This window comes from Rousettus aegyptiacus, unplaced genomic scaffold (genome assembly GCF_014176215.1).
Source record: "Rousettus aegyptiacus isolate mRouAeg1 unplaced genomic scaffold, mRouAeg1.p scaffold_m13_p_13, whole genome shotgun sequence".
Classification (NCBI taxonomy): domain Eukaryota; kingdom Metazoa; phylum Chordata; class Mammalia; order Chiroptera; family Pteropodidae; genus Rousettus; species Rousettus aegyptiacus.
In genome coordinates this window covers 51,590,700-51,604,321 of record NW_023416288.1, presented here as the reverse complement: position 1 = coordinate 51,604,321, position 13,622 = coordinate 51,590,700, and the positions used below count along the sequence as shown (strand labels likewise).

Here is a 13,622-nt window from a genome sequence, read left to right as displayed (position 1 = left end):
ATATTGCAATTGACCTTGACACTCTTCAGATTATTGGTTTATTTAAAGGGGTAGGTTGCTCTGACTCCTTATGAGACTAGAATTCAAGTTAAAAAAAAGTCCACCATCACCATTATTTTAGAGATTAAAACCTCTGCCTGTTTCTAGGTCAAATAGTTGGTTCTATTTTTGAATATCACTTCCTTTTGTTGCATAAGGTAATATGAATTAAATGTTCAAAACTATTCTAGACAATATATAGGGTAAAAATTGATTTTTATTATTTTGTATTATAGATTTTATATCTGCAAAATTAGATCAACTAAGAGAAGATGAAAACATTTTTTTCAAGCCTCACGAATCTGTTTTTTTCTAGTATATAACAGTTCAGTAGATAATTTGAAACGGATTCATCTGTTATCCCATCTGTCAGAAATATGCTGCAGCTGTTAAATGTCCAGCAAAATTTGAACTACAAGTCTCGAAGTAATTTGCCCTTGGTACATGCAGACCAGACAATTTCCTATTTGATTTACAACCATGATTCCTGCAAACATGACTGATTTTCTAGTTACACTTTAATTTTTTTCTCTGAGTCTAGTTTTTGGACCAACCAAAAGGAAAATGAAAAAAAAAAAAAAAAACACGATCTGTATTTTTAACATAATAGCATAATAGTATCAAACTTATTTATTGTCATATGCTACAATACTGAATGTGTTCAATGTGTTCAACTTTCAATACTGAAAGTATATGAAGAATACTGTGTACTTAATGTGTATGTGTATATATGTTTGTAAACATCATGTATATATGATGTAGACAAACCCTCTATATAATTCAAGGGTTCTAAATTACAAGTCATTTTAAGTTGATAAAGATTAGAGAGATGATCTTTCTTATGTGTGATACAGTGAGGAAGATGTTTATTTAATATCATGGGATGAAGCCAATTCTCTCTGTTCAAGCAGTTTTTTTTTTTAATGGAAAAATGAATACATATCTGATACATAAAATAATACATCTCAATAGCCAAAACTAGGAACTATTTTGCCTTGCTCACTTTTAGATGGATTTATTACTCATCGTTGTCAGTAATTGGTTCAGTGATGGTTTCCAGAATTAATGCCGCATGCCAGGTTGTTAGGCCTCAGGAATAGAGGTTCAGGGAGGCAGGCACAGGCTCCATTCTCCTGGTATTTACAGTCTAGTCAAAAAAAAAATACAAACTACATACATACATACATACATACCACACACACACACACACACACACACACACACACACACACAGTGAGCTTTTCCTATGAAGAAGAAAACAAAATCCTAGAGGTACAATCAGATAGCATGAATGCTGCACAGAAAAATAAGAATTAAGCCAGGATTGTGAATTTCAAAAAGGATTGAACCCTAGATTCTCTATTGAAATCGATTTGGTCCTTAAATTCAGTGGAAGGCTATTCACATATCACCATAGACTAGTCACCGGGTCTGGTTGGTGTGAGGGCGGAAGTCGAGTTGGTCGGTTACGGAAACCTGGCAGGGAGAGAGGAAGTGGTACAGGGAGGGCTGAAAGGCCCTGAGCAGAAGTGCGCTCGATGTGTCTGAGAAAGAGAGAAAGGATGACTGACACTAGAGCTCGGTGACCCCGAGAAGACTGAAATAAAACCATAGCAAGGGCCCCTCCAGGCTAGAGCCACGCAGGCTTTTGTGGGATTGGATTTCAGACGGAATGGGAGGGCGTCAGAACCTGGAATAATCGGATCCCTGGCTTTAAAAGGTCCATCTGGCAACTGCGAAGAAAATAGATTTTAAGGGGATAAAGTCCGAAGCAGAAAAATAAATGAATGCCCAGTAAATATTTGTTACATGCATATATGGAATGCATCTGATGTGTTTTGCTGAATGGATATTTATTGGATGTGGACATATCCATTGAGTGGCTCATTATGTGAGAATCCCTATTTGAAACTGCAGGAACCCCCTTTTTTTTTAGTTGAAAGATGTAGGTCTCATGTGGACAGAAGATATGGAAATTGTTGCAATATCATCGTATTATTTCGGGGGATCACGTCAAGTAAATTTCTGGGATAAAAATGTGACATGGTAAGAAAAATCTGACCACTTCAGTATTATTAAGGGGTCTGCATAGCCCAGAAATTAACCCAGCACAACATATACAGAAGCGAGTCTAGAGAGGGTGTGTCCTTGAAATGCAGACCTCAGAAGCGTAGGCCAAGTTGTGCAAATCAGGCACAAGTTGACATTTGTCCAGGCTCCAATACTCTTTAGCTGTGAGATCCCAAGCTTCCTCATCTGTGAAAGGGTAATACCTGTGTCAAAGGCTTACCGTAACAACTCGCCGAGGTAATTCTTTCAAAGCATTTAATACATTCTCTGTCACATAAGTATTCAGTAAGTGACTGCAGTTCCTATTCATTTATGTACTGATTTTGGTTTGATGGTCTCTGCCGTTTACGTCATTGAGATGGAGGATATGGGGCCACTGCCTCACTCAGCTCTCAGCTACTGTAATGCATAAGGTAGCACGTTGGGCTTTGGCCCATGGAATGAAAAATGAACAAAAAAGTCAATGAAGTCACTGTATCAGGTAGTAAACAGAAAAGATTCAGTGAGAAAAGGGGGAGAGAGAGGTGTGTCTTTTTTTCACTTAATTGAATTTTACTGCATATCAAGAAAGAGATGACCACTCAATTGATTTAATTCCAATTTTATCATCCTTAATATTTCCCTTAATTAGCACTGATGGCAAACAAATTGTACTTCTCTTCATGGCCACCATCTCCCATAAAGCCTTTTGCAGGGCAGGTAAAGCAAACCAAGCCCATTCTCCCATACCTTGTATGGAAGGACAATTAATTCTCCATTTAATTATATCTCTTGCATTTTCCATACAAAGGAATTTAACCCCGCTATGCAAATCTTAATATAAATCGCAAAAGTTCTCCGTATAAAATGAAATACATACAAACGAGGCAATGCATGTATGAGATTTTCTGTGATAGGTCGTTGAGTAAAAAAAGTACCAAAGACCAGATTACAAAGGTTCTTGCATGTTTATGCGCCTCTTATATGAAATACTGTGTGTGTGTGTTGGTGACGATTAGTAACAGATATGACTTCTTTGGGTTATGAGAGTACTTTTTTCCTCTGTATCATGGATCATATTTCCAGTGACAAAGGAAAGGCCAGGGCACTGGAGCAAGAGGTACACGAAGCAATGTGTGAACCATAAAAATTGGAGGAAAATAGGATGAGTCACAACATGTAAAGTAGAAGGTGAGTCCGAGTCAGTGGTGTGTCTGCCCTAAGGAGGAGCAAACTTTTTCCTGGTACACTTCTGTGATGCTGATTTCTTACCCGTTTATTTTCAGTCGCTATACTTTATAAATCATAGAACTATGATTCAGAACTAGAAAAGGACTTTTGAAATAGTGGGAAAACTGAGGAGATTGTAGGGAAGATAGAATTAAATTAACTTGTCCAAATCCATGTCAATAGAGGTGAAATCTAGATCTTTGGCAGGTGAGGAGCATGCTCAATCTTCCGCTATGCTAGTATCGGGGAAGCCCCAATCAAATGCTAACTCTGAAAGTCACAACTATCCTGAGAAAATATTTATTAGACCATGTTAAGTTTTTAAAAAAATGAATCTCAGCTATCTAAAACAATTAATAAAAAATGCTGGAAGAGATTGTCATATTTCTGTTTCCTATACTTTCCATCTGTTATTGAAGAATTAATATAATACTTGACTATTCTATACTGTAAATTATTAATGTAAAGAAAATGTGGCTTTTCGATGTGATTACTCTGTACATTCCCTAAAGAAAAGTATTGAGGGATAAGATTTCCTCAGATGACATATGGGAGGATCTAAGTTTGTTTTTTTGTTGTTTTTGTTTTTGTTTTTAATAGAATGCTAAAGTTAGCAAAGTTCTAGGTGAAAAATAAAGTGCCTATTCAAGGAATGTGTGCTGAGAAAAGATAAAGCACCATTTTTATAAGTGCATCAAAACAAAAAATCCTGTAACCAGCTGCCCAGGCTTATGGAGAGTGAAAATAATGAGCCTGCCACAGATCGTGAAGTTGTTAGTGCTATGTCTTTCTTTTTCCCTCTCCTTCCTTCCTTCCTTCCTTCCTTCCTTCCTTCCTTCCTTCCTTCCTCCCTCCCTCCCTCCCTCCCTCCCTCCCTTCCTCCCTCCTTCCCTCACTCCCTCCCTCACTCCCTCTCTCTTTCCTTTCCTTCCTTCCTATCTTCTTTCTTAAAAAAAAAAAAATACAAAACAGGAATCATACTCTAGGGAAACAGAGATGTAGCAGATCCTATACAATTCTTCTCTTGGTCAGAGTAAGGAAAGAGAGGCTACCTATATTTTATGAGCACCTTAAGGGTCTCTCTTCATCGAAGTGGTGGTTCAGGAAGCGCCTGAGTCATGAGCTCATGGTCTCTGTAGGAAGTCAGACGAATGGTATCGGAGAACAATGTAGTGAGCGGTAGGTGGGACACAGTACGCATCAGGTGGGTACACGGGCACTTTCGTACTCAGTCTGGTGAATGCAATAATTGACAATAGGCATGTGGCTGGGCAGACAGGGGCAGGAGACGAGATGTAATCTTTGAAACTCCCGACCCTGAAACGAACACCAGGAGAAGGTAGAACACCTCTGGCAAGTCCAGAGACACCACTGGCCAAAGCGAGAATGAGATCGGCACAACTCTTCAGCTTGTGCTTCAGGGCCCTAAGGAATCAGGCGGGAGCCTGTCGATTGGAGCCGGAGAGCTCAGAGGGAAGTCTGGCCGCGTTGATATGCTTTGATCCTGGAGCGGAATGGCCGTAACACCTGAGGCAGTGTAGCTCCAGCTTCGGAAGGTAGGGGTTGGATGCACGGGAAGCAAGGACACCACAGAGCGATGCATCCCTCCGAGAACATGCCTTTCACGACGGCCGTTTTTCTAACGTGCCAATGAGGATGTTGCTAGAATTCTTGTCCTGATAGCAGTGTTTGGTTCTGGAGTCCTTGGCTGTCCTTAATTGTGTTCTGTTTATTAGGTGTAGGTTTCCAAATGTGTGCTGTAAAACAGCGGTCCCCAACCTTTGTGGCACCAGGGACCGGTGCTCCTATGAGAACCTAATGCCTGATGATCTGAGGCGGAGCCGAGGCGGTGATGCTGGCGCTGGGGAGCATCACAGATGAAGCTTCGCTCACTGCCAGCTGCTCACCTCCTGCTGTTTGGCCAGTTCCCAGCAGACCACAGACTGGTACCAATCCACAGCCCAGGGCTTGAGGACCTCTGTTATAAAACATATATTTTAAGCGCCATAATTATAAAAGATATCGTGAAATTTTCCCACGTTATTTTAATCAGAGATACGTGTGAATGCCACCTCTGATGTCCTCTGACCTCGCGGACTCCTGCCCACACCCCTCAGCAACAACAGCCCCTCCCCGCCCATCCAGTCATGCTGTCTCAGGTGAAGGGTGACAGCCGTCACTGGTCACTCAACTCGTGCAGAATTCTTACGGCTAGTCGGCCTTCCTGACCGACTGGCATTGTGTGAAAATAAAACTCAAGCCCATCTGCTCCTGTAGTTTTCATCCAAGATTCTCTGGAAGGAAAGAATACCAGAGACCAAATATTTGCCAGAGCTCTGTCTGTAGCTGCGGGTTTGGAAGACGTCCCACTACGGGAAAATACCATACGAAATTGTTTTACGTGCTTGTGTGTTTCTCTCTCTCCCTCCCTCCCTTCCTCCTTCCCTCCCTCCCTTCCTCTTCCTTCCTCCCCTCCCGCCCCTCCTCCACTTTCTCTAGGGATTTGCCTGATTTCCTAGTATTTAAGAGTGCAGCATATTGTGATACACTTTCTAACATGACAAGCAAACCGACTTGTGGGAATCTGTAATGTGTAATAACTTTTATTAACTCGTCAGAATTAAAAATAGATGGTTCTTCATAACATGTGCATGTATGTGCACATGCATGTGCGTGCATGCATGGAGTGCTACTACAACCATCTCTGGGAGATTTTATTCCCCCTGTGGCCTCCATGATTTTGTTCCCTCTTTCTAGAATATTCTTAACCTTTTTTTCACCTGTCTGTAGTCCCTCAATTTTTCAGGTTCTATTCATTATTTGCATGTTACCGAATACTATAAGTGATTATTAATCACTTTTTCCTGGATACCTGAAATACTAGACCAGAGGTTGGGAAACTTTTTCTGTGAAATGTCAGATAGTAAATATTTTCATTTTGGAGGCCATGTGGTGTGTTTCGTGACATTCCACTATCATGTAAATGCAGTCATAAACAATATATCAGCGAGTGAGCATAGCTGTACTCCAATGAAATTTTATTTACAAAAGCGAGTGACGGGCTGGATTTGGCCTGTAGGACATTGTCTGTGACTCCCGTAGTTGATAGTGCTTGAAGTTTTTAGCGCTCAAGAGAAACTGCACTTATTTTCTCAAATTATGTGTGAGTCATCTGTGGGTTAATTGATATTCTCAAGGATATACATTTATGATGGAGCCAGGACTGATAAGCAACTCACCTAAACAACAGCCCTGCGTTTTAATTTATGACTGTCAGTGTTTGATAATCTATTCAGCATTGATTACAAACGGTATTATTTTCTTGTTGTTTCGTGTTTAATTACTTTACATGGGTCTGTATATTATTACCTGTCATGGGGGCGTGGACAATATATAGAGATGGAGCTAGAGATAGAAAGATAGATATATAGATATACGTATATATATTTTTAATTGCTGAAAGTGGCTAGAACATTGCAAGCAGAGTGAGATCTCAATAAGCATTTGTGGTTAAAGTCTTCCAGGAAAACATATAGCGCATGTAGCATTTTTCTTAATTATATGGTTATAGATCATGTCTCAACTTAGAAGAACGTAAGATTGACAGTGCTTAAATTCTGATAATTTTATGGCCACCTTTTTATGTTTTTTAATTAATTAGTTAATTAAATTTTATGGTGACCGATTAACAAAACCCAATGAGTTTGAACTGTACATGCTGACAGTGAGGCATATATATATGTACACTGTGTGTTCACCTCCCATAGTTAGATTTCTTTCTGTCACCACATATTTGACCCCCTTTATCCCATTTCCCTCCCCACGCCCCTCTGGTAACCCCACATCTATGGTCCATGTCCACGAACCTCTGTTTGCCCTGTTCATTTGTTGCTTTTAGGTTTATGTCCCACATATAAGTGATAACATGCGATTTTCAACTTTTTCTGTCTGGCTTATTTCGCTTAGCATGATTATCTCAAGGTCCATCCATGTTGTCGCAAATGGCAGAATTTCATCTCTTCTCATGGCTGAGTAATATTCCATTGTATTTATGTACCACAGCTTCTTTATCCAGTCATCTATCGTAGGCCACTTTGGTTGCTTCCATATCCTGACAGCCACCTTTTTTAAAAAAGCAAATAATCTCTTGTATGCACTTATCTTTCTTGAGTCCAATTATGTTCTAGTTTTATCATTCTGAATTACATAATTTTTTAAATTAGAAAAAAAAATTTTTAATTGGTTATAAAGTTGATCAATTTATTACAGAAATCAAATTTTAAAAAACATGTCTTCGGGTTTCATAAATGTGATATTTCAGTTCTAAATTTAAGTTAGCTAATGGATTGTTTAATCAGTTATTCACCAACTTCTTTTTAATTACTTTCTGTGTCGCAATGTGTATGCATTGGGTGCTTACTTTTGGAAGATGTGTCATTCATTAATATTACCCTCTTGAGCAGGTTTGGACTGGAACAATTTCCCCCTAGCATAATCCCATTGACTTCTCACAGGGCTCACCCCCTCCTCACTTCCTTCTGATTACGGCTCAGATGCGTCACCTGATCAAAGAGGCTTGGCTTTACCAGACAGCTAAACACAGCACCCTCACCCTGCAACCCCCAAACTGCCTGGCCCCTCTGCCTTATTTAATATCTCTGTAGTATTTATCACCATCTCATAATATAAATTTACCTTTTAGTTTTTAGTCTATTTTTTTTTTTCACCAATAAAAAGTTCCATGGGACAGGAATGTTGCCGGTTTTACTTACTGCTGCATTTCCTGTGCCTGACACAGCACAGGCGCTGGATGCAAAGCTGAAAGAATGAAAGGAAAGTGAATGAACATTAGCACATTCTTAACCTAATGGGAACTTCACGAGTAAGGGTTGCTCAAGTCGAATTCAGAACTATGTCAAAAGAGTGTAAGACGTTAGACTCGAAAGGGAAGATAGCGCATCAAGGTTTTATATTTGTGCTTACTAGTAGCTAAATTGAATAGTGTATTTTAAAACAGTTAATATGAAATCTTTTACTTTAGATGCCTACTTTGTTAACTGATACATTTATAAGAAGTTTTATGTTCATATATATATATATATTTTTACATTTTCTTTCTGGGGAATATAGTCATACGCACATGCCATATTTCCCAGAGGCATCTGTGGTATAACTAAGAAAAATAAAAAAATATAACAATGTTTTACGAGGATGGATTTGTTCATTTTAACTTCAAATGTGTACCCTCTGGAGTGATGAGATAATGAGTAATAATTTATTTCTCCAATATCATTGGAGACAATTCACTTGAGTGACTGACTTTTCAAGAAAACTAGGTCATTCTTTCTATGGCTACTTTTTTTTCTGTTTATAAATGTCTGGGATAGCATACTAGAATATCCAGTATTATCCTCTGTCTTATTAAAGAGTACTAAGCATGCGTAAACATTTATTGGAATTTTAAGAGCACATCTCTAGAAGTTAGGTGTTGTGCCATACTGTAATTGAACAGTGTGCCTCAGCACTCTGAGATTCCTTAGGCCTAATTGTTCCTATTTTTATCCATTCATTCATCCCACAAATGTTTTTAGAGTGTATGCCAAATGCCAGGTGCGGTTCAGATTCCTGAAGAGTAAGCATTAAGCAAATTTTCACAATCTTTATTCCCATCGGGCTTCCCCAGTCTCGTGGGAGAGAATGGCAGCTAAACAATTAAATGAGTCCAAATGGAACATGTCCGATCGCTCTTAATGCTACGCAGGAAAATAAGGCCAGATGGGGGGACTCGGGGCGATGGCGGCATCGTGCTCTTTTACTAGCAAAGCTTGTCTGCAGCGATGAAAGGCGACGCTGAGCAGAGCCTGGGGGAAGTGCGGGCAGAGCCTCTTGGTCGCTGGAATAGCGTTCGTGAAGTCCTGTGGCAGGGACAGGCCTGCTGCTGATGACGGAAGGGGAAGGGGGCCGTGGCGGCTAGACAGGAGTGGACAAGGGTGAGGGAAGGCGAGGCTGGTGCAGTGGCCACTGTGGGCAGTTGGAGGGCTTCAGGCTTCATTCTGAGGGATTGAGTATAGGCGCCACATGACCAACTTATATTTTTAAAAGTATCCTTTTGGCCGCTCTGTGCAGAGGACCTATGGAGCAACAGGGGAGGATGCAGGAAGATGTCACTCCTGATCGCTGACGGCCAGGCAAAGGGAGGTGGTGTGTTTGGGACAGTTCAGTGTGAGAAGACACGGCCTTGCCGCGTACAGTCTCACGGAGAGCAAGAGTCGTCCGAAGAGACCCAAGAGTTTAATGTTTAGACATTAGGAAAATGAGGAAGACCCATCAAGGGAATTGGAGAACAAGCCCGTAGCGAGGAAGGAGGACGAGAAAAATGGGTGGCACTGTAGAAGCCAGGTGAGGAACAGAGCTGAAGGATCACCTGGTTCCAGTGCAGTTGACTGTTCAAGGTTGATGGGAACCGACTCGTTTTTCAGATGATTGTCAAGTGGGTGATTATTTTGTGTTCTCCGTTCCTGACACGTTCTTCTTAGACTTTTGGCTTTGGTAGGATTCCTCGGAGTCTTTCCTCCTCCGATCTCAACATTTCTCATTTCTGTTCCTATAATGAATAAGTGAATAAATACCTGAGATGACCAGGGAAGGCTAGGTTCCAGAGCTCGTTCAGTAAACAGCCTCAGCGTCCCTCACGATTCTGAGATGGCAGGTCTGAGTTAGGTCCCTTGGGAATGAAGCACTTTGTCCTACTCTCAAAAACCAGAGCGTTGTTTAAATTGTTCCTGTGATCTTTAGAATTACTGAAGTCGAGTTGCCTAAATTCTGATCACTTGCTAAATATCATATCATAGATCTTAAAATGTGTGGTATAGTCAGTAATTATTTTAACAAAAACATGCCAGTCGTTATTTAAAGACCATTTGTGAATCTGTCTCTGCCTTTTCTTTTCAGAAAAATGTGATGAGCCACTTGTGTCTGGACTCTCCCATGTGGCTTTCAACAGCTCGTCCTCTATGTCTGCGAGCTATTCTCCGGGCTACGCCAAAATCAACAAGCGAGGGGGTGAGTCCACTTCTATTTCCATGTTGACAAATGTTTTCAATTAGAACATGCTACGTTTATGGCTATATTTCTAAAATATAATTTATTGCACAGGAGCCATTAGCAGGCACCCAAAGTCATTCTTCACACTTCTGCTAACAGACACCTAGGTACCATAAACCTCTTTTGCAGCCACTATTGGAGAGTCAACGATTGGGCTTGATGAAAGAAATGGTAAATTAAAGAGGAAGAATTTTTTGGAATTACATGGGACGATGAATTCAAAAGGGTGTAAAAATTCTTAAGGAGACTCTTGTTAATCAGAAAATCATTTAAAAGATGTTAAAAATAATTGACTCTAAACATAGGTACAAGGCATAAAAAAGACTACTTTGTATTCACTACATTGTTCCCTTTTTATTAATGTACAACTTAATTTTGGTTGAAAATGAAGGAATTTAGCTTTATTATAAAGTCGTGTGAAAAATAGTTATACATTTGCAACTAAAATTTGAGTTTGGGACTTTAAAGTTATGGTGTTAATTAGTAAATGGTAATTTCAAAGTAGATAGCTATTCACAGAGAATAAAAAAAATTGATTAAAGACAGAAATTTAAAACTCTTTAGCTTCAAAGGAGCACTGATACAAATATCAGTGAATAGCAACTTAAAAAGGAAAGAGATAATATTTTCTTGGATCAATAAGAATCAACCAACGAGGATAATCATTTTTATTCAGTAAACCAGGAAATGCCAAACTCAAAACATAGCCAAATCAGGAAAAGCAAAAGTGAATAAATATAGAAGTGAAAAATAGAGGGAGAAAAGAAAAAAAAAAACATAAACAAAGGTGAAAAATATGGAACAGGAGAAAACCCAAAAGAGTGGGTTGGGGAAGAAAGAAGAGAGAAAGAAAGAAAAAGTGACATCGACGAAGAGATAGATATAATCAGAGATTCAGACAGACCAAAGGGGAGAAGAAAACAGGTAAAATGAAGAGAGAATAATGTATCCAGGATAATATAGAGATTTACAGATGTGTGAAGAGACTTTACTCAGTCAAAAGACTTGGCGAAGGACATACACGGGCAAAGGTAGAGAGATATACATACATGTATGTATGTATATACACACACACACACACACACACACATACATATACATACATACACACACACACACACACACATCATATAACACAGAGGGTAAAAGGGTATAACTTACTAATTATAGAAATACAGAAAAGAACAGATTCAGTTGAGCATTATGTTGATAAATATGGGCTCTAGCTTTTACCAATTATTTAAATTATATTCCTTAGATACGTTTGGGAGAGATAGTTAATGAATGCATAGAGAAACAGAGTATAAATGCAAATATACATTCAGATGATAAATGGAAATACATTTATAAAATTTGATTTAATTTTCGGATCCTTGCAATACAAATCTATCTGCTACAACCTTGATGTTGGGGACCGGTATATGACAAAATGGGGAGAAATGTGATGTTTAAATGGAAAACTCGCTGGTGATTCTCTAATACCTTAAGTTTTTGTTTTTTTGTTTGTCTTAGAATAATACCTACTTCCTATGACCTGTATTCTGGGTTTATCTCACATTCATTAATTCCTTGATGGTTTCTCAGTCTTGTGTCATTCTGAGTCAGCATCAATTGTGAGTTATTCTTTTCAAAGGGCAGCACAGATACTAAACCTTTGAGAGTTTTGTATAAGTTATCTACTACCTTACATTTACATCATATTTTACAGGTTAGAAAATCCCTTAATATGTGTTCTAAATGTCCCTTGATCTTCACAGCAACCTCGTCAGGTAGAATGTTAGGTTAAAGATGCCCGTCATTTCTTCTGCCAGACTTTCAACTTTCTACTTCATGTGCCTCTTGTAGAAACCATCCTTTTTCTACTGCCCTCAAGGGACAGCCACTCAACCAAATGATCCTCTTCTCCCTCCACTACCCATGGGTGGTTAGAGAGAACTCATGATCTTGACTGATGCCATCAGAATCTCTGCTTTATGGTTATGTGATATAGATTTGGGAATGGAGAGGGCTGTGGGAAACCACGGTGGGCCATGAGAAAATGAGACAGGAAGAGAGAAGTCATGCAGGTGCTGGCAATGAAGGAAACCATGAGATCGTGTGGCTCCACACAGCAGGATGAGTCCCGGTCTCATTCTTTTTCTCCTTCAGGTCCCTCGTTCCCGTGTGCCATAACCTCTGGCTGCACCTTTGCCTGAGCCTATGAAAATACCTCTCTAATTCTCATAGTCGCATTTAAGTGCATGTGGCTACGGAAGAATTAATTCCTGATTTACACCAGTGATCACTGTCCCCATTTTGCAGAGTAAAATGATAAAGACAGAAACCCAAGAAGACATAAACCGAGAGTCGACACTTTGAATTCTCAAGTGGCATAGGTGGGGAGCAGGGTTCAGGGACTGGAATCGTGTCTTCTGTTCAGACCCCTCACTGAAGCCAGATGAAACCGCATTAGTGCTGCATTCGAATCAGCCCAAAGACAGACCCTGAAAAGAGGTGGAGGTTTGAGTTACATTTGACTTATGCTTTTATAGCATGGACAGAGCAACCCAGTTAGAAAGCCCAGAGCTTCTAGAGCGATGTACATCTGGAATAATTCTCTTCCTTTTCACCCTCTTGCCATTTAGGTTTCCTTGATGGACCCTTCAGTGCTCTCTGCTCCCCACAGACTTTTTCTTTTTAATTTTGTCTCCTGGATAATTCGTCCCATTTCAGAAACCTGTCGTCTTCTCTATTAAGCCAAAGGGCAGAGCTTTGTTGGTGGTGGTTTCTGAAGTGATTTAACCTTTATTTCCTCCAGCAGGGAGAACAGATTGCTTTTCTAGACTACATAATTGATGCTCACTTCTGGGAGGACTAGGTGTATAACACACCTGGAGAGACTGCTGGAGCGGATCTCTTAATATGCACGCTTGTATCTTAAAAACAACTATAGCCTTTGCCTCCCCTTAAAAGATACCACTGAAGTTAATAATTGCCACTGCGCCTTGATGCCTTGGCCTGGGCAGATCATCGCTTCTTTCATCATCTGCTCCCTATTATCTGGGGGAAGCTTGAGTAATTAGCATAATGCCAGCCTCTTCTTCGCATAGACTGCCACTCCTCTCGCAGGCTCCTTGGTGGCTCAGGGAATAGTCACACTTAATTCTGCTCTTCAGAGGTCTCTTCATGCTGCTCCCGGAAAGCAAATTTTTCTTTCTTCT

The 13,622-nt window shown here is 39.9% G+C and overlaps 1 protein-coding gene across 2 annotated transcripts in view; it reads left to right on the top strand.

Moving 5' to 3' along the window:
- CNTNAP2 (contactin associated protein 2) overlaps positions 1–13,622 on the top strand; it is a 1,484,598-nt gene that overhangs the window by 479,552 nt on the left and 991,424 nt on the right. For both annotated transcript variants that reach the window (XM_036231126.1, XM_036231127.1), the window contains exon 2: positions 10,270–10,380. In XM_036231126.1, the coding sequence (XP_036087019.1) occupies positions 10,270–10,380 (111 nt within the window). The remainder of the gene's footprint in view (positions 1–10,269; positions 10,381–13,622) is intronic.